At 48.0% G+C, this 24,997-nt stretch overlaps 1 protein-coding gene across 2 annotated transcripts in view; it reads left to right on the plus strand.

Annotated features, from left to right (window-relative positions):
- Positions 1-19,251: 19,251 nt before the first annotated feature.
- Positions 19,252-24,997, plus strand: part of Spats1 (spermatogenesis associated serine rich 1) — a 55,436-nt gene continuing 49,690 nt past the window's right edge. For both annotated transcript variants that reach the window (XM_016003535.3, XM_016003538.3), the window contains exons 1-2: positions 19,252-19,363; positions 19,660-19,794. In XM_016003535.3, the coding sequence (XP_015859021.3) occupies positions 19,267-19,363; positions 19,660-19,794 (232 nt within the window). In that variant the 5' untranslated portion in view covers positions 19,252-19,266. The remainder of the gene's footprint in view (positions 19,364-19,659; positions 19,795-24,997) is intronic.

Below are 24,997 nucleotides of genomic sequence, written 5' to 3' on the forward strand. Positions count from 1 at the left end.
ACTGAGCTGCCCTGGGTGGAGGCAGTCACTACGGCTTTGATTTAGAAGCTCTCTCCCAAAAAATACTTAATAAATCAGAACACAGAGTTCCATTATCCCATCAGGAAGTGGGGCCTCTGTCTGTCTGTTAGGACGTCTGGAGCGTAGAGATGTAAACACAGAGCTGAAGATCTAACCCTAGTGCAGTTCATTTGCTATCAGCTTACCCCATTACCCTTTGAGATGTCATTAAAAATGCATTCAGGATGTGAGCGAGATGGGCCATATCAAAATACAAGTTGATTCTAATTGATGGTGGCACTCCATTTCCCTGGCCCTTTAGCTTCCAGTGGCTTTCAGCCATCTGGGACGCGACCCAGAGCAGAACATGAGTGTGGAGGAAAAGGGCCTCTGAGCAATGATAAGTGCTGGCAGAGGCCTAGGAAGCCAAACTCAATGAGGCTGTCCGCCATCCTTACTGGGGACCTGGGACTCTGCATCGTTCGGATGTTCCTAATGGTGGCCACCCTTTGCCGAGCACCCCGTATGCATCCGGTGATGCATCTTTCTTCCTCTCTGTGCTGGGGCTCCCACCCAGGCCTCCCGCATGCTAGATGAGTTCTCCACCACTGACCCTACATACCCAGTCTCTGGTGACATGCCTTATATGTAGTAACATGTAGTTCTCATGTTAAGCTGTTATTAACCCTATTTTACACATGAAGATGCTGAGGGTGGTTGAGTGATGTGTTTAATAACATGCAGGCAATAAGTGGTAGAGAGGGGGTTTGAACTCAAGAGCCTGGCTCTAACACACATCTGTTAACTCCGTGTGTGTGTGTGTGTGTGTGTGTGTGTGTGTGTGTGTAAAACACACAATTCTGGAAGTCTATGTATCTGTGATCCTAATTCTCAGTAGAGTAGGAAACAGGGTCACTAGCAAGCCCACTCATCACAGTGAAGACTTTACCGAAGACCCTGGCGGCTGAGTTTCTTGCTTTGAGGTGCAGGCAGGTAGCTCAGAGCTGTCCCCAGATGGGGGTAGAAGCAATCTGTTCCAGGTCATACAACCTCTACCCTTCTGCCTTCTGTTCTTCATAGGCTGAGGCACAGACTTACAGGTTGGATTGATGGGAAGGGCCACATCTGGCCATGACAGAGAGAAAGGATGGAAAGACCAGCATCTCTGACCTTGCACAGTCACTTGGGAACCTCGGGCGCATTGCTACGGGTGAGAAAAATAGACTTTCTTGTTTAAGTCACCCAAGTCTCTACATGCGCAGCCAGATTTGCAAGCTGATGGAGGCACCACAGGAGGCAAAAGACAGATGGGATATGTTTGCCCCATTTTGGTAGCAAGCCAAGGAAATATTCAAAGCATGTTAGAGTAAGTGCAGTAGCCCATGGAGCTCTGAGGATCAGCAGAGGCACTTCAGTGATTCAGAAACGTCCTTGGAAAATTCCCCAATGATAGTAGAAAAGGGAGGGCTGAATTCTCTTTGGTTGATAGAGCTAAGAGTATACATAAGTTCCTTTCATTTCTGTAAATGTGTGGAGTGACTACTGTGTGCCTAGCAAGGGTGATGAGCCCTTGCCCACAGGGGGTTTGTGTGTGTGTGTGTGTGTGTGTGTGTGTGTGTGTGTTTCCAGGAAAAGGCGGTGGAGAACAATTGACCCCAAAGATGCTAAGAGACAGAAGAAAAAGACAGATGCAGGGTCACAGAGAACAGTTTATTGGGGACCTTCGGGCAGAAGCATGGCCAAGGGTAGCAGCAGTACAGCTGGATCCCCGCCATTTGGGTCAGAAGGAGGGGCTCCTACTGTGGTCAGGAAAGAAATGACTCTCCTTTCGGCTGCAATGTACCTGGTTTATCTCAAGCTCACATTATTGGCTCTGAGAGCACCAGCGTCCAGTCACAGAGCTTTGCATAACCTTCCCATGGGTTTGTCTGTCCGTAGCTCTGGGAAGCAGGTGGAGAAACAGGCCAGGGCCGATGTTACGGTGCAAGATGGCTGCACTCAGGTCAAGCTAGACCCTTACTGTGGCGGCAGAGGGCACAGTCAGAAGAACATGTGGAGATGAAAAGAGGTCAGTAGTCAGGGAGCACACAGTGTGGCTTTGATTTGGGGACCAAGATGCTCCTTGGGGGTCAGCTGGCAGAGTGCAGATGTGATGGTATACACATCTGTGATGGCATACACATCTGTGATGGCATTACACCTGTAATTCCCACACTTGGGTGGCAGAGGTGGAAAGACAGATGTTTCCATCCTCTTTCCCTGACATAACCAGGATAGAAGTGCAAAGTTATTCTCAGCTATATAGTTACAGTGAGTTCTAGGCTAGCCTGGGCTACATCAGACCCAGTATTGAAGAAAAAAGATTCTAGTGGCGTCCAAGCAGACTTCTGTGCTGGGCTGTGGGGAGCTTCTTTGCTCGGTGATATGGAAATTCCCTTAAATAAAGGCTTATTCCTGTTCTATGCAAGGGAAGCCACAGGGCTTCTCTGTCTAGAGAAATATACGTGGCCACAGAAACTTCCATCCTCAGTTCCCCGGTTTCCCCTTTGTTCCAGGGTCCCCCCAACCTGGAGGTAGGTTCTTGCAGACTTTAAGGTGACTATGTGGCTCTTGGTCAGTAGGTGTTATATCCAGCTGTCATCTGGGTGACAGAGGACATTCACCTCTACTCTCTTCCTTCACCCTTTTTTAAAAGACAAGGTCTCACGTTCGAGACCAGGCCTTCCTTCCCTCCTCCCCTCCCTTCCTTCTTCCTTCCCTTTCTTCCTTTTCTTTTCCTTTCGTTTGAGACGTAGCCCTGGCTGTCCTGGAACTCACTATGTAGACCAGGCTGGCCTCAAACTCAGAGCTCTGCCTGCCTCGGTGTCACCGAGGGCTGGGATTAAAGGCACACGCCACCATGTCCAGTGGTCTTGAACTTTCTAGGCAGCCAAGAATGACTTTGAACTTCTGATCCTTCCTGCCTCCATGTCTTCAGTGCCAGGATTGCAGTATGCATCCTCATCTCCAGTCTCCTCCCTCATCCTTAGGAAGTGGTGAGGGTGGAGGGGGCAGGGAGGCCTCGGGGATAGAGCCAGCACTCACAGGCAGTGTTGCCCTCAGTGACAGGCAGACAGATACCAAGTTAAAAACCCTGGCTGTCAGGTCTGTGGATGATGATGTTGCCCTTCCGCAGGCAGGGACCGCAGGGAATGATAAATTGAAGGTATTAAATGGCACTTGGGAAGCGGGGGGGAAGAAAAGTCAGTAATGAATTACTTTGGAACAGTCTTGCAGAAATATCGATGCCTGCAAGACACTTGACATTTTCTTTTCTTCAGACACTGAACTCAGGAAGAGTCTGGATGATGGCAGCTGGGAAGAGGGAGGTGAAACTCAGGGAAAGGCAAGAAACAGTGGGCTCAGCCAGGCGAGGGAGCGCGTTCCCTCAGAGCTGGCTTCCCTGGAGTCTCAGGCGACCTTACCTTGCATCCCAAGTCTTCAGAGATAAGAGTTGAACTGATTTGGGCTGAGCTTTAAGTCAAAGCCAAATCCAGCAGCAGATGGTCATGAGCTTAAGAACCGTCTATAATTTTATTGTCAGGAAAATGGCTTCTTTTACATAAACTAATGTAAATACATATGCACGTGCATATGTATACATACACAGATATATACACACAGTACACACATATTCATTTGGCTTTCTATTTTACTTTTCACAGTGCTAGGCATGGAACCTGAGCTTTGTGTTGTCAAGTAAACAGCCTAGTGCTAGGCTACAGTCCCCGACCTTCATTTGACTTCAATTATTTTTGCACTTTAAAAATTTATTTGTGTGTGTGCGTGCATGCACACACACATGCATGTGTAATGTGTGGAGATCAGAGGACAACTCGGAGGAGTCAATTCTTCCCTTCTACCGTGAGTGCCAGGGGACATCTCAGGTCATTAGTCTTGGCGGCAGGTGTCTTTACCCGCTGAGCCACCTTGCCGGCCCTAATTTGGCTTTCAATAAAAAGACTCATCAGAATTGTTTTTCATGCTGGGCGGTGGTGGCACACGCCTTTAATTCCAGCACTCGGGTGGCAGAGACAGGAGGATCTTTGTGAGTTCAAGGCCAGCCTGGTGTACAGAGCGAGATCCAGAAAAGGCGCAAAGCTACACAGAGAAACCCTGTCTTGAAAAACAAAACAAAACAAAACAAAAAAAAGAAAGAAAAAGAAAAAAAAAGAATTGTTTTTCATGCAAAACTTTGTGAGCAGATTTAAAAATTTATACTATCACATAGTAAATAAGATACCAAGATGGAAACCCTTGAATATGGCCAAAATCAAAATTTAATATCTGTGCATGAGAAATCCTGCAGTTTATTCCCAGTGACTTGACATTGTTCTCTTTGACATAATAAATATATCGAACCATCAATGTTTAGTATATTATATCCAGCACTTGAATTTTTGTCTATTTTCCCCACAAAAAATGTATAAACTTGATTCTTGATGTTCATAGGAAAATTAAATCCATAACATGGTCCACCATGCCCTGAGGACGCCAAGCCCTGCCTTCCCCCTCCATTCCCTACGCATTCACAGTTTCTCTTTCTTCTTAGTGTTCAGTTCCCTCCTCGCTTCTGTATTTATTTCTCTGTCCTGTAAACACGGCCAGCAGGGCTGAGAAGATGGCTTAATTGGTAACGAGCTTGCTGCCTGGGCGTGAAGACCAGAGTGCAGCTTTCCAGTGACCACATAAAAAGCAGGGCACGGCTGTGTGTGCCTGTAACTCAATGCTGCGTAGGGAGCTGGGGCAGAGGCAGGAGGATCGTCGGGGCTCCTGGCTACCAGCTTAGCTGGAAGAAGAAAATGGCAGGGCCCGGGGAGGTCGGCCAGTGGATGAACCATTTGCTGTGATGTGTGAGGACCAGAGTTCAGATCTCCAGAGCCGACATAAATGTCCAGTAGTGTGGCTCTGTCTGCAACCCCAGCAGTCGGGAGGCACAGTCAGGAGTTTCCCGGGATAATCTGATTAACAAGGCTAACCAGATCGGCCAGAGACCTGGCCTCAATAAAATGGAGAGCAGTTGAGGAAGACACAGAGCATCAGTTTCAGATTTCCACAGGTACACACAGGCATATGCACTCAACATATGCAAACACAATGTTAACCCCCCCCCCACATACCTACACATGATTGAGCACACACACATACTTGTACTAATGAGAGCGCGCGCGCACACACACACACACACACACACACACACACACACACACACAAATAGGGATGTCCATCTTAGGGAGAGAGCATGTCTCAAAGGAATAAGGCAGAAATCAATAGAGGAAGGCCTCCATCTTCCTCTGGCTTCTCCATACCCATGCATGGGCACCTCACCCCCACCTCAGTTACCACCAAAGTATAACACACATGCAGAAAGGTGGATTTCCCAGTGATCACAATTTTTTTTTTTTTTTGAGACAGGGTTTCTCTGAGTAGCTTTGTGCCTTTCCTGGAACTTACTCTGTAGCCCAGGTTGGCCTTGAACTCACAGAGATCTGCCTGCCTCTGCCTCCCAGTGCTGGGATTAAAGGCGTGTGCCACCACCCCCTGGCATAAATTTTAAAACTAAAATTATTTATGTACTAGTTTACTTTTTGTTTTGTTTTGTTTTTTTCTTGAGGCGGGCCCTCATGTAGCTCTGGTTAGCCTGAAACTGACTACATAGACTAGGCTGGCCCTGAACTTTTCTGATCCTCCTGCCTTTTGAGTGCTGGGGTTACAAGCATTTGCCATCACTTCCCCCAAACATTATTTATTATTATTATTATTATTATTATTATTATTATTATTATTTTGAGACTTTGTTATCCTGAGGCAGGGTTTCAAGTAGGTCAGGCTGACTTCAAACTCTCTATGTAGCTGAAGATGAATGACTTCGGACGAGATCACCCTGTCTCCACCATCCAATCCCACCTCCATCCTTGAGTGCTGGGATTGTCTGCTTTGTGAAGTACTGGTATTGAACATATAGGGCCTTGTTTTTTGCTTTTTGTGTTTTCAAGACAGGTTTTCTCTGTGTAACCCTGGCTGTCCTGGGACTGATTTGTAGACCAGGCTTACCTCAAACTCACAGAGATCCTCCTGCCTCTGCCTCCTGAGTGCTGGCATTAAAGGTGTGTGCCACCACACCCGGCTTAAAATTATTTGTAACTATGTGTATGTGTGTGTGCGCACATAAACACTGGTGCTCAAAGGAGCCAGAAGAGCGTGTCAGACCCCCGGAGCTGGAGTTATAGGCCATACCTGCAGCTGTGAGCCATCTCACTTGGGTGCTGGGAACCGAACTCAGTTCTCTACGGGAGCAGCAGGACCTCTTACCTCTTGAGCCATCTCTCCAGCCCCCATTTAACCACTTTAAAACATCCGCTCAAGTTACTGTGCCCATGACCGTTTTCCATCTCCATACTGAAGCTCTGTGCCCTCTGAACACTCCCCAGTCCCTGGCAGCCACCAATCCACTTTCTGTTTCTGTGACTGTGGCCATTCCAGGTATGGACGTGTGATGGGGAGCCGACTGGCTGTCACCCTGAACACCAGGCACCTCACCGCTCTGGTCTCTTTATACTTGGTATAAGTTAATTAGTGTGCAGCTCTGTGATGCCAGTCCCCAGCCAGCTGTGGTGCGTTCAGGGCCGCTCCTGTGGATTGTCCTCTATTACCTGTCACCACTGGGAGACGCTGCTAGTCAGCTGGTATTCAGATGCCCACCATGGTCCGGGGCATGTGGAACAGGAACTGCCAACTTCGTAGCGAACTTTGTGCATCACAGTAGCAAGTGGACCGCATGGGGCGGGGTTCTGCTCAGTGAGCCCGGCCTCTCAGGCATGAAAGCTGTGTTCAGAGCTGCCGCCGCCTCTGCCAGTGATGGTTCTGGAATCTTTCTTCTTCGTTTGTTTTTTTTTTTCCATTCTCTCTCTCTCTCTCTCTCTCTCTCTCTCTCTCTCTCTCTCTCTCTCTCTCTCTCTCTCTCTCCTCACGTGCCACAGCATGGTGTTGAAGGCAGCTGACTAGTTATCTGGAACCCACTAGTTATCAGGCTCCTTTACCTGCTTAGCCATCTCGCTGGCCCTTCTCTGAAAGATTTCTTTCCAAATTGATAGGCCTTATACCCAGACATGTGCTTATTTAAAAGAAAAAATAGTGGTGGAGGCTGGAGAGATAGCTCAGTGGTTAGGAGTGCTTGCTGTCTCCCGCAGCCTGAGGAGTTCCTTTATCCTTTAGAGACTTTCTTCACTCAGGTAAAGCTGGATCCTTTGCCAAAAAGAATTTCAAGGTGAGCAGATATGAATCAGGATTGGAGTTCATTAAAAGACATTTGAAAACAGGGCTTAATGGAAAGAGGCGCTTGGAAGCCGGGCCACGGTTCCATATGCCTTTGATCCCAGCACTCAGGAGGCAGAGGCAGGTGGATCTCTGTGAATTCCAGGCCAGCCTGGTCTACAGAGTGAGTTCCAGGACAACCTGGGTTAGCTACACAGAGAAAATCTGTCTCGAAAAACAAAAGCAAACAAACAAACAAATCTCTATGACTGGAAAGACGACTCAGTCGTTATGAGTGCTTGCTGCTCTTGTAGAGGACAGGAGTTCTGTTCTGAGCTTCATAACTGCCTGGAACTCCAGTTCCAGGGGATCTGGTGCCCCCTTCTGATTCTTATGGGTGCAGGCACTTGCCCCCCCCCCCCCCACGTCATTTGTGAACACTGTACCTGTCTGGTGTCTTTGACCAGTACTGTCAGTGACTGAGAGGTTTCCAAAGAGTTTGATTCCTATGGTGGCCCAGATTTCTCCTTAAAAATAAGAGAAAGGGGGAAGATGCTGGGTTTTCTCTGTCTAGACATTGAACAACAGCCCAAGTCTGATGTAATGAGGGCAGCACCCTCTGAATTCATCAGCGCCCCTCCCCCATTTTGTTCCCTCAGCTTCTCATTGGCCAGCCTGCTGGCCTTAGTTTTCTCTTTTCTTTTCCCAGGGAAACTCTATTCTCACGCTTGTGTAGAAGGTGGATTGGACCACAGAGCTCAGCAGGTCGCTCCATCCTATGACCAGCCTGGGCTGTGGGCACACTCTCTTACACTCTTTCAGGGTGGCTGGCGACCACGCCACGGCACTTGTGTTTGTGACCTTTAGTCGTAGCACGAGCTGGAGCGTTTTCAGCTGCACTGATGCCTTTACACTGATGTGCCGCCTTTCCTGCTCTCTTGGACTGTTGTCCTCTGGTTCAGCTTTGCACTCTTCTTTTCAGGCCAAGGATATCCCACACCGAGGTCCCTGTCCAACCCAGTCTGCATTTTTTTCTTAGAGTTTGTGTGCAGAAGCCCATCTGTCCCAAGAAGGAATCTTCTTCCTCACCTCCTTTCTAAAGCCAACTCTACTGGATGGAAGCTCTTTGTCCCTGGTTCTGATCAAAGGTCAGCAGAGAGGCAACCAGGCTGGATTAGGGACTTTTCTCTTTGCTGTGACCAAATCTCTCACAAGAAGCAACGTCAGAGAGGAGGGATTTATTTTAGACACAGGTTTGAGGGGATTTAATCCATTATGGCAAGGGTAGACATGATATCACTATTTTAGATACAGGTTGAGGGGATTTTATCCATTATGGAAGGGAAGACATGATGTCAGTGTGACAGGTGAGATAATACAGAGGTTCCTTCATCTTGTATTCTTTCTGAGGCCATGTTAGATTTAACTAGGATTTGATCTCCTTGATGAGAAGCTCCATGGATTGGTTTAATAAAAAGCTGAACAGCCAATAGCTAGGCAGGATTTCCCGGGCAGAGAGGATGCTGGGAAGAAGAAAGGGAGATGCCAGGGGACACAGAGAACAAGCAGGATGGGCAATACAGAGATGAGGTAATAAAGCCACAAGGCAGAAAGTAAATGAATAGAAATGGGTTAATTTAAGTTATAAGAGCCAGTTAGAAAAAAGCCTAGCTATCAGCCGAATTTTCATAATTAAGAAGTCTTTGTGTCATTATTGGGGAGCTGATGGTCCCAATAAAAATGTCAGACTACAAATGGTGTCCAATGTGGGACCTCAAATATCCAAACATAGGACCTGAAAAAGCATAAATAAATAAATAAATAAATAAATAAATAAATAAATAAATAAATAAAATTCTGAACGAAGAGCCAGATGTTGCTTCCTAGTCCTGCAGTCTCAGGCGGGCTGGTTTTGGTGGGCTAGAGCCGGCTGCCAACACCGTGTGCTAAGCTAAGTTGCATGGTGGCTTAGGTTTTGCTCATGCAGTCAGAAAGGGTTACAGGTATGTAGTAAAGACAGATCCAGATGGAAAAAACCCTCTAAACAGGTTACAGCGTGTTTAAAAAAATGTTCATAGGCTTAAAGAAGAAAAGAAAATAGGTATAGGCATAGAAAAAATAGTTTATAAATAATAAGATAAAGTCTTTAAAGAGAAAATTAAGTAATATAAAAAGGACAAGACATGTAGAGATGGGAAATACACAGGGAGTCTGGATCCTGTAGGGTGTTGTATTGACTTTAAATTTTTTGATTGGTGATAGGCAAACAATAGCTGCTGAGAGACACTGGATTATGAAAACTCCTAAATTAAACTAACCTATATATTTTAAAAATGTTTTAACTTCAAAATGGAAGTCAAAAAATATGTTACTTTGGGGAAGAGGTTATGCTCTGTTTCCACAGAAAACGAAAGGCTGTGGATTCATTAAGGTTGATATAAATCAGATTTGATCAGGGGAGACAATCTTGGCTACAGACATAAAGAAATAAACCTAGAAAAACTCAAGACAGGTGACATATATTTTACCTGCTCAAACAAAGAACAAAAATTCATCTTTGGCTGGCTTGTGCACACTGCAGAATCCATACTTGTGTTAATGCAGATATGCATATTACCTTTGAAAGTTTATGTGTTTTCAGAGCCAGGAGACCAGACATCAATAAAAATGGGTGGCCCAGGTGATCCAGCCTCCCAGAGTGCCTCTGTTCAGAGTTCTGTATCCAGAACAGCTTCAAGGCTGCTGGCTGAGAAGGTCCAACCTCACAGACTTGATTATTATTCTAATTTCCTCAGGGTCCCCCAAAGATGCCATCACCCCCAGACAACAGGAAGCAGTCTAGAGAACACAACACCCACATTCCCAAGGGGTAGGGTGGGTGGTTTTGGTTGTTTGGTGGGTTATGGATATTTGTCATCATTTAGGGGTGTTGGTTACAAATTGTTACTGGTCATGGTCAGGGAGAAGGCTAAACAAAGATTAGATTCAGGGATCTTTTTCTGAAGGAAAAAGAGGAATATAATATAGAAATGATGAGATAAAATGGTAGATTGCTGAGTCTACTTTTGAACAACCACTAGTCTCAAATATTTTACATTGGTATGGATTTTTGCATACTGATACACTTTTTTTTTTTTTGAGAGAGGGTTTCTCTGTGTAGCTTTTGAAGCCTTTCCTGGATCTCGCTCTGTAGACCAGGCTGGCCTCAAACTCACAAAGATCCGCCTGCCTCTGCCTCCCAAGTGCTGGGATTAAAGGCGTGTGTCACCACTGCTTGGCACTAATACACATTTAAGGTTATTTTTCTTATACTGTATATACGTTTCTTGTTTAAGACATTGTACCTATACAGTTCATTTAAAAAAATGTAATGTACTTGAAAGCTATTTAGGATAATAAAGAAATAGAGGTTAATAGTTAGTCATCTATTACAATTAAGTTTATAATCATGTTACATATGTTTTCAAAGTCATACAAAGATATATTTTAGATAGATAGGCCATCTTCAAAGACTTCAGAGTCCTGCAGAATATGGCATTTAAAATGTTTTAGTAATAGAAGGCTTTTCATGATAGTGAGACACATCTGCTCCTGGCAGCACCAATTTACTTCAAAAAAGGATGATGGGCATCGAAGAACCTCCATATGGAGTTTGCTTTTTTTGTGGCAATAGCTAGCCATTTGGGCAAGAAAATGGCCTTGCCTGGATGGCTGATAGCATGCTGTCCAAACTGGACAAGCAGGACACAAAAGAAGGCAACTGCCAAGATAAGGCAGGACAGTCCTTCTGAAATTCCTGCTTCACAGAAAAGTCTGTCAGATATTCTAGATCTGTAGGCCAGAGTTGGATGCCCCAACATTACAGAGGAAACTTGAGTGACTGTCCAGGCAGGCAGAGGTTTCTATAGTTTTGGAAGTTGCTTGCTCTGCACTTCCTGTTTACTCAGGTAATATTATATCCTTCTCAGGTCTTTGATGCAGTTGAAGATTAGATAGTTATAGAGTTTTCCTTAGTCATGATAGAAAGTAAATTAGGTACAAAACTCTGGACTCCTCAAGAAAGGATAGTTAATGGAGTATTTTCTCTGAATTTGCCAAATACAATGGACTGGACATTGTGAATGTAATTCTTACTTGATAATTGTTTCTATTGTATATGTTAGAGCTAAAACTTTTCCTTTTCATTTAGACAAAAAGGGGGAAATGTAGCTGAAAGTTTTCCTGTGTCCTCCCTGGCCAGTGGTTGGGACAAATCTCTTCCACTTGAGCCTTCCAAGTGAGCATACAGAGGCTTATATTAATTACAAACTGTATGGCCATTAGCTCAGGCTTATTACTGACTAGCTCTTACATTTAAATTAACCCATAATTCTTATCTATGTTTAGCCACGTGGCTTGGTATCTTTTCTCAGTTCTGCCTAGTTATCTTGCTTCCTCTGTGTCTGGCTGGTGACTCCTGACTCAGCCTTCCTCTTCCCAGAATTCTCCTCATCTGCCTGCCCTACCTATACTTCCTGCCTGGCTACTGGCCAATCAACGTTTTATTTATCAATCAAATCAAAGCAACACATATTCACAGCATACAGAATGACATCCCACAGCAGGGAAATGTTGTAGAAGAATCTATTTGTAGCTGGGCAGTGGTGGCACATGCCTTTAATTCCAGCACTCAGGAGGCAGATGTAGGCCTGGTCTACAGAGCGAGATCCAGGACAGATACCAAAACTACACAGAGACACCCTGTCTTGAAAAACAAAAACAAAAACAACAACAACAACAAAAAATCTATTTGTACACTGTGAAGATATGTCACTTAGATAGCTTTAATAAAAAGCTGAACAGCCAATAGCTAGGCAGGATTTGGGGGGCAGAGAGGATGCTGGGAAGAAGAAAAGGAGATGTCAGGGTACACAGAGAGCAAGCAGGATGAGCAATACAGAGATGAAGTAATAAAGCCACAAAGCAGAAAGCTAAGTAATGGGTTAATTTAAATTATAAGAGCTAGTTAGAAACAAGCCTAAGCTATGAGCCAAGCTTTTATAATTAATAAGTAGTCTTTGTGTCATTACTGGGGAGCTGACGGTCTCTGTGGGAAAAGTCAGAATACACTTACTCTTAACACTCCAAGTGAGGTTACACTTGGGTCCCAAATACCGGAGTGTAGTTCCGTTGGCTGGAATAAAGACTTTCAGTTGACTATAGACTGTCTGAGTGGTCTTCTCCGGTGGGTACCTCATAGCATCAGGAGAGTGAGGGGTTAATCGCATTACTTCTGAGGCAGAGAGCAGACAGGAAGTGGGGCCATAGAACTTTAAACCTCACCCTCAGTGACCTACTTCCTCCAGTGAGGCTCTGCCTCCTAAATTTGACAAACTTTCCCAAACAGCACTATTAGTCGGAGACCGAATGTCCAAACACACTTACCTACTGAGGAAATGGAAATGGGGGCATGGGGTGTGGGCAGGCTGTCCGCTGACAGGTCCAGTCCACAAGGATCTAGCATCCCTCCTCACAGCAGGCCTGCTGAGTAAGGGGCCTAGGCTCGGGGAGGGTTCTGCAGGAGTCAGCGTCAGGTATCCATGTTACCATGTTGATTTTCACAGTACTGGCTGGTTTGATGGCTCAATAACACACACACACACACACACACACACACACACACACACACACACACGCACACGCACACGCACACGCACACGCGCGCACACACACACACACACACACACACATCTTTTTGGAAAAGGTACAGAAGTTTTGCAGCGTTTAGCTGTTTACAGTTTTTTTTTTTTTTTAATTAGGCCCCAGGAAGAGTCTGCCCCCTGCTGGCAGATGTTCTCTTTAGAAATGTGGATCACTTCTGTGGGATGTGGTGAGGCGCATCTGTCTTCCAGTACTTGGAAAGCTGGGGCAGGAGGAACTCAAGTTTGAGGTTAGCCTGGGCTAACAGTCTCAGAATCAAATCAAAACAAAAACAAGAACAATAACAAAACAATATGGATTACGTAATGCTTCTGTTCCCAATTCGGAGGGCCAAGTACCAATTTCAGGCAACAGAAAAAGCCTCCTCAACTACACATAAATCTGTGACATCTATCCTCAGCCTGCCTGAATCCAACTTCACGACCCCTGTGACCTCACTTTCCTTTCTAGCTTGCACAGAGATGAACGCACCATCAGGTCCATTTTAAAGACATTTCTTTCTCAGGTCCCAGGTCTCGATGTTGTCTTTACTGCCTAGGGCTGTTTCTCGTGTCTAGCAGGTCCTTGCTGGCCTGCTCTCTTCTGAGCATCATTTCTAACTGCCTTTCCGTCTTATCAGATGGATCTCCCTCTTGGGTCTCAGTAGGAGAGAGATGGCACACTTGACTCAATGGGGTGGCTGCGGATTGTAGTAAATGGCTATTTACGAAGGCGCAGCTTTAAGGGATGGGGCGGTGCCCAGGGCTGGAACAGCAAAAGCATATTCCTACTTCCAGGCCTGCGGGGTCCATGAAGGAAGCAGTTACAGGGCATTTCTCTGTCTGTCTGTCTGTCTGTCCGTCCGTCCGTCCATCCATCCATCCATCCATCCATCCATCCATCCATCCATCCATCCATCCATCCATCTACCCACCTATCTATCTATCTATCTATCTATCTATCTATCTATCTATCTATCTATCTATCTATCATCTATCTGTCTGTCTATATGTCTGTCCGTCCATCCATCCATCCATCTATCCGTCCATCCATCTATCTATCCATCTGTCTATCTGTGTCTCTCTCTGTGTGCGTGGACAGTGGCCTCAAGGAGAGGACATGGACAAGACAGACCACCATGGGGAGCTGGGGGAAGAAGTACCCCACATTTGCTTCCCTCCCCTTCTCTCCTTTCCTCTGTGGGAGCTGGGGGTTGGGGATGTAAGCACCTATAGGTCAGTTTCCCAGACACAAAACAGCATGGGGGCTGTGGGGAGCGGATTCAGAGGGCAAAGGAAGCCTGAGGATGTGCACAGGTTTCATTACCCGCCGATCACCCCTCTAACAGCACAGCAGAGGCTTTCTAGTGCCTATTGGGTTAATCTTAGTACTCAAGGAATCCCATGGCAGCCCCACCCACTTCAGGCTTCTCCCTCCCCACCCCAAAGAGCACAGGCACTCCACTTGCCCGAGTGGATACCCTGATCTGCTTGTCTGGGTGGATACCCTGATCTGCTTTACGTATTGTACATGTTAAATACGCTTTAGCATCGTGGGTACTGATTTACATTACCCTGGCATCCTAGAATAAAGGTACTTCCCCTTCTTTCTCTCTTTCTTTTCTTTCTTTTTTGGCACTTCTGGGAACACTCATCATCTCAGATCTCTCCTGGGCAAACTGTCCGTCAGTAATGGGAGTGACGATGGCCTGGCTAGTACCGAGATGACAAGTGGACCCCATCATTGCAGAGAGCACACACATGACGGCCTGGGATACGGGGCTGAAGTGAGGACCCAGGCTCACTACGAAAACCAGAGCAAGGAAGTCGGGTTCTGAAGTCCCGGTACTAACTGGACTGGCTACCCCACTGTCCCCCATCCCTGTCTGTCTCTTTATGAAGTGAGAAAATGAAGGTCTGGCTCTTTTACGCGGGTACTGGGAATTGAACTCTGGTCCTTGAGCTTAGGGAGTAAGCACTTTCTACCGGAACCTTCTCGCCAGCTCCCAAGGCTGTGTTGTATTCACCTTGGAGTCTCTGCACTGAACTGTTCGTGGAACTCGGAAGATAGGTGGTTATGGGTCCTTCCTGACCTGAGTTGATAGTAAATCTGGAGATGAACTGTCCTCCGCTGCAGATCTGGAGGCTGGATCTGGGGTCAGTCGTACTTCCTCACCCCGTTTTTGTAACTCAGCCTGCCACTCAACAGGCCACCCACCCCGCCCCGGTGAGGCCCCAGCCTTGCTGTGACAGAGCGGGCATCCTCTTCCCCATGCCTGGGGTTACACTGCCCTCTGGTGGACACCGATGGTCCAAACGGGAGCCGTGACTTGGGTGGGTGACCTTTTTCTGACATTGAGGAAGAAGGGCTTCTGTAGGAGGTTTGGCAGTGCTGCTGGGCCTCCATCCCCCGATTTAGCTTGCAGCTCTGGGGCCTGAACAAACACACGGCCTTCTTCCCAATGTATGCGACGCCTCAGCCATCAGATAATGCCCGACTCAAGTTTCTGTTCACGGCATCACTTCCTGTCTTGCCAAGACCCATGCGGGAAGAGGGAGAGTTTATCTGATACCTTTCTCCTCAGCTGCTGGTTTTCTCTTATCCCCAGACATCTAGATTTTGCTCCTGCTGCAGCGTCTCTCAAGGATGGGGTTGCAGGAGGTGTGGGAAACCAACCACCAGCTGCTCTCCCTGTCCAGGGTCTGCCCGCAGCTCCTGCTTCCCTGCCTGGAGCCAAACTCCAGGTCACTGAACTGAGGAAGCTGGGACCCTTAAGAGTGAAGGTCATGGACACGCAGGCTTAAGTCAGTTCCTGTCTCTGCCCCCGATCAGATGGCAGGAACCCTATAGGGATCACAGAATGTTGAGGACAAGATCTTCTAGGGCTGGCAAACTGAGCTGAGTGCCCTAGCCCCAGAGGTTTAGCGTTCTAAGTCCTTCCGAAGCCAGAGACTTAGAGCTCTCAGGTTGGAGGCTAACTTTACCGTCAGTGGCCAGCACTCAGCAGTTTTGGGAATCCTCCGCTTCTGGAGGGGGTGGCAGCAAATGGCACCTTCTGTGGTTACAGTTCTTGTTCAGGTCTCAGGTTCCGGGACCCTTATTCACGCAGCAACCAATGTCATGCGTGTTGTGCTCAGGATGTTGGAGTCTTAGCGCTCCACAGCTCTCTGGAACTTTCTCTCTAGCTTTCTTTTGTGGTCTAGTCCTGTTATCTCCACTGTGGCCTGCTTCACCGATGTATCCTTCCTTCTTCCCGTTACTAGATGAGTCCACTCGGCTAAGGGAGGAGGCATGAAGGCCTAGGGAGATGGCTCCATCTGTGGAGAGCTCTAAAGCCTGAGTTTGATCCTCAGAACCTGTCTCGAAAAGCTTGGAGAAACGGGCCTGTGATCCCAGCACTAGGGAGGCAGAGATGAACGGATCCTTCCGGGTTTGCTGGCCAGATAATCTAGCCGGATAGGTAAACTATTCAGTGAGAGACCCTCTATCAAAAAATAACGGGGAAAGCTGGCCAGTGGTGGTACACATCTTTAATCCCAGCACCCAGGAGGCAGAGGCAGGCAGATCTGGTCTACAGAGTGAGATCCAGGGCTACACAGAGAAACCCTGTCTGGGAAAAACAAGAACAAAGGGAAATAAGGTTGAGAGTGACTGAAGAAAACACTTGCCATCAGCCACTGTCTCCACACGTATGTACGGATGTGCACACACACACACACACACACACACACACACATACACACACACCACACACACACACACCACACACACACACACACCACTTGAGAGAAGCCTTTTTTTGGGCCTACCACTGTAATCCCAAGAGGCAGCACAGAAGAATGTCTCCCACCTGTCTGTTCACAAAGGGAGCTGAATACTTGCATCCACAGCCACACTGCGCCAACCACAGCCGACTCTCGTGCAATGAAGGACTATGCTTGTGTGGTGGACGCGTCTCGAGACCCCCCAAGCAAGACCACCACAGAGCCAAGATCCGATGCAAAACACACAGGGGTTTCTTGATAACAAGCAAGCCCGGGCTCGGTCCGTGTCCAACATCTGACACAGCGGGAGGAGGAGGACGGCCCTGAGCTCTCAGGGTGAGGGATTTTCAAAGGGAAAAGCTGCAAGCAGGGTGGCACAAGCCTTGGCGTCATATGGTTGGGTGAGGGTATGTAACCTTTAAATTTACTGGTTGGGGGTTACAGTTATCATTTTGGGGGCAGGCCTGGATAAGTCCCAGGCTTTGTCCTTGAGCTGCCATGGGGGCTGGCTGGCCTTGCACGTTCACATTGGCCCATGCACATAGTTCTAAGTTGCTGAGGGGTCCCAGACAGTAAACAATTGGCTGAACCGTGAGCAGTCAGAGTATGTGCAGAAAGGGAGCTACTGCAAGGACTATGTCTTTTGTTCATAGCCCTCCCAGAAACTGCTTGCTCAAGTCTCCGGAAACTGAAATTGAGGCCTGATCTCCGAGAAAGGACTGAGCAGTCTGTTATGGCATCTGCTTGGTCCCTTCACTTGCACCAGTTACAGGTTCTCGGCTGGGCCTCCGGGAAAGCGTCCCTCTTCTGGTCTGGGTGGGAAAGGCAAGATCCTTCCGAGTTTACCAGAGCGTTTGATGACAGAGAGTTCAGGGCAAGCTGTTGGGAGCAGTCATGGGCGGGGCAGCGCCTCCAACAGCCAGAGAGCTTCAGCAGCCAGCGCCTGTGGTTGTGGGTAGCTGTGCAACTTCCTCAAGTCCCTGGAGTGTCAGAGTGGCCGCTGCCACCACCGGGGTGGCCCGCCTGACTGTGGATGACAGTCCTGCCCAGCAGTCAGGGCTCCTGGGAGAGAGCTAACACAGTCAGTGGAGAGAGAGTCAGACCACCTGATCCCAGCATTCAGGACACAGTGCTCTACACGGAGAGGTCCAGCCTAGCTGGGGCGACCTAGTGAGACCGTCTCAATAAAATAAAACAAGAATCGGGCTACTCTGGCCCCCAGAAGGGATGCTTACAGTAAAGACTTACCATTAATGTGAAAAGTACTTCAGCTGTAACGAACAGTACCTTAGTAATGCTCCGCTTCCGCTCCGGGGAGAGCTGGGACCTTCTAATCTGTCTCTTGTCTGGGACCTTGTGGACCCTGCTAGGAATTCTAAAATTTTATTACATGTTAACATTTATTAAAATCCAGTCCTGTGAAACTCACACTATTCAACCGTGTTTGACCTCACAGGTGGCCATTCCGTCTTTTTTTATAACCCCAGCCGCCACTCGACGGCTCCTCAGCGAGGGGTGTGGCCTGGAGAGCACCTCCCCCACCTACGCACAGTTTCAAGAGTTCCAGTCTGTCGTTGCTTTTTACAGTCAATGAAAATATTAAAAATAAACCACCCTGTGGAGATGGCTCAGTGCTTGCTCCACGAAGGTGAGGCCCTGGGTTCAGATCCACAGCCCACTAAGGGCCATGTGCCCTGCTTAGGAGGGGCAGAGATAGGTAGATCCCCTGGGACTCCGGGACTGCCTGGCTGTCACCGTGGGTGAGCTCCAGGGTCAGTGAGGAGCCCTGTTTCAAAAAATAAGGTGGAGAGCAATGGAGGATGACACATGACCTCTGGCCGCTGCATGCACGTGCATGGGCTAGTGTGCCGCACACACACGTGCACACACACATGCATGCAGCACACGCACAAATGAGTATTTAAATTAATTAAAACATTCGTATTTTTCCCCACTTAACCATAGGAGAAAGTAGGTCTCAATATAAATTTAGAGACTAAGCTTGAGTTGGAGAAAAAAAAAATCCCAAACCCAATAACTTTCTATGTAAGATATACTAGGGGAAAGGGTTAGAAAGATAAATTTCAATCTATACCATGGAAAGAATGATGGGTTTGTGAGGGTGACTCCGTTTTCTGGGTGACCTTGAATGAGCCTTTGCTCAAAGTCAGTTTTCTATTTTGAAAAGCGCAGCTGGCTGTTGAAGGATCCAGCAGCGAGCCTGGCCCAGAAAAAGGCGCTGTGAATAGTGGGTGAGCCCTGCCTAATCAGGGCCGATTCTAAACCCGCATCTGCAAGCTTTGCGAAGGATGCGTCGCTCACGGCCACTAGAGGTTACAGGAGGAGCGGAGAGGGTTGCTTGGAAAAGACCCACAAGTTGAAACAAAATCCCGAGGTTCTGCAGCCCTTAGGCCTGAGACCCCCATCTTCAAGCCAGGCCAGGGCGCGGGGTGCAGGGAGAGAGGCACCAAGACTAGCGGGTTGGGGCGGGTTGTCCTGGCAACCCTGGACCGAGCCTGCAGGCAGTGGCATGCGCCCATGCTTTCGCTTCGCATCCTGGCATTCGGTAGTTCGGCTGCCGGTTGGAGCGTTGATCGGGGCCATATCCTCCATGGAGTCCTCCAAGGGTAGATCAAGGGCTCCCCCAGGGCAGTGGGTGTAGGGCCGGGAGGTGGAAAGGAGACTCTGGGGCTGGGCGGGACGAGGACTCTCTGGAGCCCTGAGTCGGGAGGGAGGGAGGGCGGGCGGGGTGGTGGGGGTAGGGAGAGTTGGCATCCAAACCCAGGAACACCACGAGGCCCCTGCTCTGCCTCATGACGATCAAAGGCTCAAGGGGTATGTTGGCTTTGAAAGACAGCCTTTCTAACAAGACGCTTTGTCTGTCTCCGGTTGCTTTTCATGTTTAAAATCACCACGCGCTCAGGGGAGCCCATGAGTGCTGGAAACGGCAAACCCGGCTGCCAGCTTCCTTCCATTTCAAGAGCGGCCTGTGCTAGAGAGCTGGAGAAGGTTCCAGAGAAAAGTGACTTGGGCGTGACCAAGGTGGAAAGGAGATACAGTTGAGTCCTGGGTGGGCTTATAACCTCATAGCCTGTGGCTTTATAGTCTCCCCGCCTCCCTTCTCAAAAACTGCTACCCCCATATGTAGCCCAGGCTAGCCTGGAATTCTCCATCTTCTTGTCTCAACTCCCCAAGTGCTGGGATCGTCATCAGCCTCTGTCGTTCCAGGCTTGGCTCATAGCTTTAGAGTTTCTGTTCATGCCCCTGTTACTTTGGACCTCTTGGTGGCGTATCTTGTGGTGACGGCACATGTCAGATCAAAGCATCTCCTCTCTTGGTCAAGAAACGGTGATCCCCCAGTGGCCTCTTACAATTGTTTTTTTAAAGACGGTCTTTATTTTATATGTGTGTTTTGCCTGCGTGTTTGCGTGGATGTCTACCTGCTTATGCGCCCGGTGCCAGCAGGCGTTAGAGGGGGGCGCTGGATCCACTGGGACTGCAGTTATGGATGGGTGGGAACCACCACGTGGGTCCTGAGGATAGAAATCCAGTCCTCTGCAAGGGCAACAGCAGTTTGAACTGCTGAGCTGTCTCTCCACCTCCGCGATCTCCCAATAGTGTGACTTAAGGGAACTAAGTCTTTAAAACACAGGCTTCTGGAGAACATTCCAGATCCGAGCTACGGGAGCTAGTTAGGGGGCATACACAGTCAACTCACGTCTATATTCAAGATCTGATCAGGCAGAGAATAGTGCAAAAGGAGGAGCCACAGCTGGCGTGCTCACACCTGCCATGCCCACACTCAGGAGGTGGAGGCAGGAGGATTAATTCAAGGTCATCCTCAGTTACATAGCAACTTCGAGGCCAGTCTCGGCTACCTGAGACCCTGTCTGAACAACAAAGACAAAGCAGAGATTTGAACGTGTTGTTGACTGGAACTCCAAACAGCTGGGAAGTAAAGGGAGTCAGAGGTTTGAGCTGCCCGGGCTTTGGTTAATAAATAAATACCGAGGCTGGTCTTCGGCCTGATTCTGCTTGCCTCCAGCACCTGTCCACATCCATTTTTTTTCTTGCTCAGATATTAATAGATATACGGTACTGCTTATTGGCTGGGGCACTTAAGGTGGAAACTGTGAGCACTCTGAGGCAGGTTTAAATTAAATAATGGCTCTTACTCTGTAATTGCTCTTAAGGCGGAAGAGGAACAGTGGAAACAAGGTTCTCTTGAGGGCGCAGAGGCTAGAGGACAGCCACAGTTTCCCAAAAACCCGTTCAGGGTGAGTCCAGGCTCAAGCCAGGGTGCTGCAAAAGGAGCTGGAGAAGCCTTGTCTTGGCCCAGCGGAGCCTTGTCCCCGGTCTCCTAGGTCCCAGGTCTTCATTATCTGATTCTCCTTCATAACCTAGAGAGAGGTGGGAGGGATCCCTAGCCTCAACTATAAACTGGGCTGAAGGAGCTGGAGGATTTCGAACCATCAACTGTCCAACATGGCAAGGATAGCAAGGAGAAAGGAGGGCTGGGATCCTGCCTTTCCTCCCTGCACCCCGTTTCCTCCTTCCTTCCCAGTCTCAGGTAGTTCATATTAGCAGAGGGTGGTCCTGAACTCCTACCCCACCTCCTGAGGGCTGGGATCACAGGCGTGTTCCGCCATCATCTGGTCCTGTGTGGTGTTGAGCCCAGGGCTTCATGTATGTCAGGCAAGTGCTCTGCCAGCAGAGCTACCTGGGAACTTAACTTTAAGCTTCCAGAACTTTGTTTTTCCAATTTGGTTTGGAATAAGGAGGAAGCCACTTTGAGGGTGAGCTAGCGAGGACCCGTGCTTTTTAACTGGATGTTCTACTCTCAATACGTCCTTTCAGAAGACATGTCTAAGGTTCAGCTTAACAGGGAGTCCAGGGCTGGGTGGTGGCGCACACCTTTAATCCCAGCACTAGGGAGGCAGAGGCAGGCAGATCTCTGTGAGATCGAGGCCAGCCTGGGCTACAGAGTGAGTTCCAGGATAGGCACCAAAGCTACACAGAGAAACCCTGTCTCGAAAAAACAAACAAACAAACAAACAAACAAACAAACAAACAAACACACAAACAAACAGAAAACCAGGGAGTCCAGGTCTTGTGGAATGGAGGGGCCAAGCTAGCCACTTGTACAGTGAGTGGGTGTGTGCCTTTTTCCAGCAGGGAGGGCCCTTGACTTCCCTTACTACTGTAGATCTTTAGCTTGCTTGTTGAGCAGAAGAAGCAGGAAATAGGAAGCTGTTTTTTTTTTTAATTAAAAACACTCCATATTAAGCCAACATAGTTTGCTGAATTATTCTTCCCCTGCCAGACAGAGGGATTTGAGTTAGCCGAGAAGACAAGCGTGAGGAGCAGATTTCATCTATGTAAGGTGTTGTTCCTGCCCAAAGATGTGGAAACTCCATGAGTTTCACAGATGGCACCAAAGACATAGACTTTCTTCCAAATTCCCTTTCTCCCTGAATTCCTTTCTGGTTTCCAAAACCTTCTTTTGGTCTTTAAAAAGAAGAATTTCCATTTAAAAAATTAATGTGGCTGGGCAGTGGTGGCACACACCTTTAATCCCAGCACTCAGGAGGCAGAGGCAGGAGGATCTCTGAGTTCGAGGCCAGCCTGGTCTACAGAGTGAGTTCCAGGATAGCCAGGGCTACACAGAGAGACCTTGTCTTGAAAACCAAACCAACCAAACCAAGCCAAGCCAAAAATGTGTATGTAGTCACAAAAATGAGTGTAGTCACACATGGGTGCCAGAAGAGGGAACTAGAGTTACCGATGGTTGGGAGCCTCCTGAAGAGGGAGCTGGAAACCGAACTCAGGTCCTCCACAGGGGCAGCAAGGGCTCTTAACCCCGGGGCTATTTCTCCAACCCCCACTTTGCTTTTTTAGATAGTGTCATCTTTTCTTGTGCTACAGTGTTTTAGAGTCATGGCTTCCTTGGCATTCATTACGGCAGGTTTCCTGAGGAATGGTGAACTTCTGGAGGAGCGTATGAATCCCGAGTTTATTATTCCTCACCACAGCCTTTGAGCTAGGCAGCAAAAGGTGGCAGGAGCTGGGAGCTGGGCGTGGGGAGGTCGGCCAACACTGGTAACGGAAGGCACTCTGCCTGTGCCTGGCCAGGGAGGCATCTTGAGGCCGTGTTCAATGCTCCAGCCCACTTTTGACACAGGGATACTCCTAGGGAGATCCTGTAGTCAGCTTGAAATGGGGACCATGACAGTTAGCAGAGAGATAGATGGCTCTGACCACCTTGCATCAGACAAGCTTTCCCATCCCAGAAGCTGGGGTCACTGTTTCATTAGAGTGTTGCTACTGTAAAACTTACTAAGAAAGCTAGGAAGTACCCCAACTCGTAGGTGTAACTCACTGCTCACTGGTGTGGGGGACGTAGGACTTTTAAAATCTCCCTGAATCCTGCTGGTCACAGTGGTGCACACCTTTAATCCTAGCACTTGGGAAGCAGAGGCAGGAGGACCTCAGTGAGTTAGAGGCCAGCCTGGTCTACAAAGGGATTTTTAGGATAGCCAGGGCTCTGTTACACAGAGAAACCCTGTCTCCAACCACTCCCCCACCAAGAAAAGAACCCTCCCCAAATCCCAACACAGACAAAATGCTTGTGAAGGGACAAGACCTTCTGACGTTGTTCATAGGGGTCAATTACTTCTGTGTGAGTTAGTGTGTGTGTGTGTGTGTGTGTGTGTGTGTGTGTGTGTGTGAGAGAGAGAGAGAGAGAGAGAGAGAGAGAGTATGTGTGTGTGTGTGTGTTTTGTGTGTGTGTGTGTGTGTGTGTGTGTGTGTGTGTGTGTGTGTGGTGGAGATCAGAGGACAACTTTTAGACCTTGCCGAGGCAGGGTCTTTCCTTTCTTTGTACTCCAGACTACCTGGCCTGTGAGTATATGGACAATTCTCCTGTCTCTGTCTTCCATCTTACTGAAGGAGTTCTAGAACTAAAAATGTATGCATGCCACCACATCTGGCTTTAAACTATATAACTGTATAATTATTATTATTGTGTGTATATATTTGTATGTGTGTGTAGGTGTGTGTGTGTGTGTGTGTGTGTGTGTGTGTGTGCAGGTATGTGTGTGTGTAGGTGTGTGTGTGTGTGTGTGTGTGTAGGTGTGTGTGTGTAGGTGTGTGTGTGTGTGTGTGTAGGTGTGTGTCTCACAATGCGTATGAGGAAGGCAGATGACAACTCTGTGGTGTCAGTTCTCTGCTTCCTAGTTGACGAGGATTCCGGGGGTGGAACTCAAGTCCCTGGGCTTACAGGACACGTGCTCGTCCCCGCTGAGCCACCTTGCATTTCTGAGTTAGAGCTAGCACCACCAGCTCTTCAGGTAGTGAGAGGTGCGCAGTGGTCATCCATGTCCTTCCTGTGTGGGCACCGAAGCTTGAAAAACGCCTCCATAGCTTGGAAGAACATTCTGGAGACAAGGGAGAAGCATCCACGTTTTCACTTCACTGAGGTCACTATTAGGTAGAAAATGTGGACATCAATGGCTGAGTTGGAAAATGATTGAGAAGCCAGATTTTTGAATAAGGTGTAACAATACCATAACCAATTATTCTTTGTATGTGCACATGTGACAGTGTGATTAAAACCTATATCCAAGTCTAAAAGAATACCTCAATAGGGATAAAGTAAAAATTCCAGGTCAGTGGTCAGGAGCATTTGCTACTCTTGCTGAGGAGCTGAGTTCGATTTCCAGCACCCACATGGTGGCTCAGAACCACCTGTAACTCCAGTTCCAGGGGATCTGATGCCTTCTTTTGGCCTCCTCAGCAACCTGCATTCACATGGCACATATACACACTCTGCTATGTTATGCCTAGATCTCAGGGACCCCCCAAAAGACCTCAGGGACCCCCAAAAGACCACCATGGAGACCGAATCCTGTATGTAAAAGCAAAGAGCTTTTATTCTTTTCAAGCTCCGAACTTGGTCTCTCTGTCTGCCGGACGCAGTGGTGAGAGCAGAGAGCCCTGAGCTCAGGTGGGGCAGAGTTTTTATCATAGCAGAGGTTGGGGTGAGGGGATTTCCAGGGTCCAGGACCCTGATTGGCTGACAATTGTCTAGGGTATCTGTAAAACAAAAACAGGTGTGTGCTAGATTCCTGGACATCTGGCTACCTTATCTAATGGTTGGAATGTTTAGGATGTCAGGTACTTTCCCATCCCTGGGTGGATCCCTGGATGGTGTCAGCTTAAGGTTTTTCCTGGATCTGGATGTTGCCTGCCAGTAAGCCTGT

The sequence above is a fragment of the Peromyscus maniculatus genome, chromosome 21, assembly GCF_049852395.1.
Source record: "Peromyscus maniculatus bairdii isolate BWxNUB_F1_BW_parent chromosome 21, HU_Pman_BW_mat_3.1, whole genome shotgun sequence".
NCBI classification, from domain to species: Eukaryota; Metazoa; Chordata; class Mammalia; order Rodentia; family Cricetidae; genus Peromyscus; species Peromyscus maniculatus.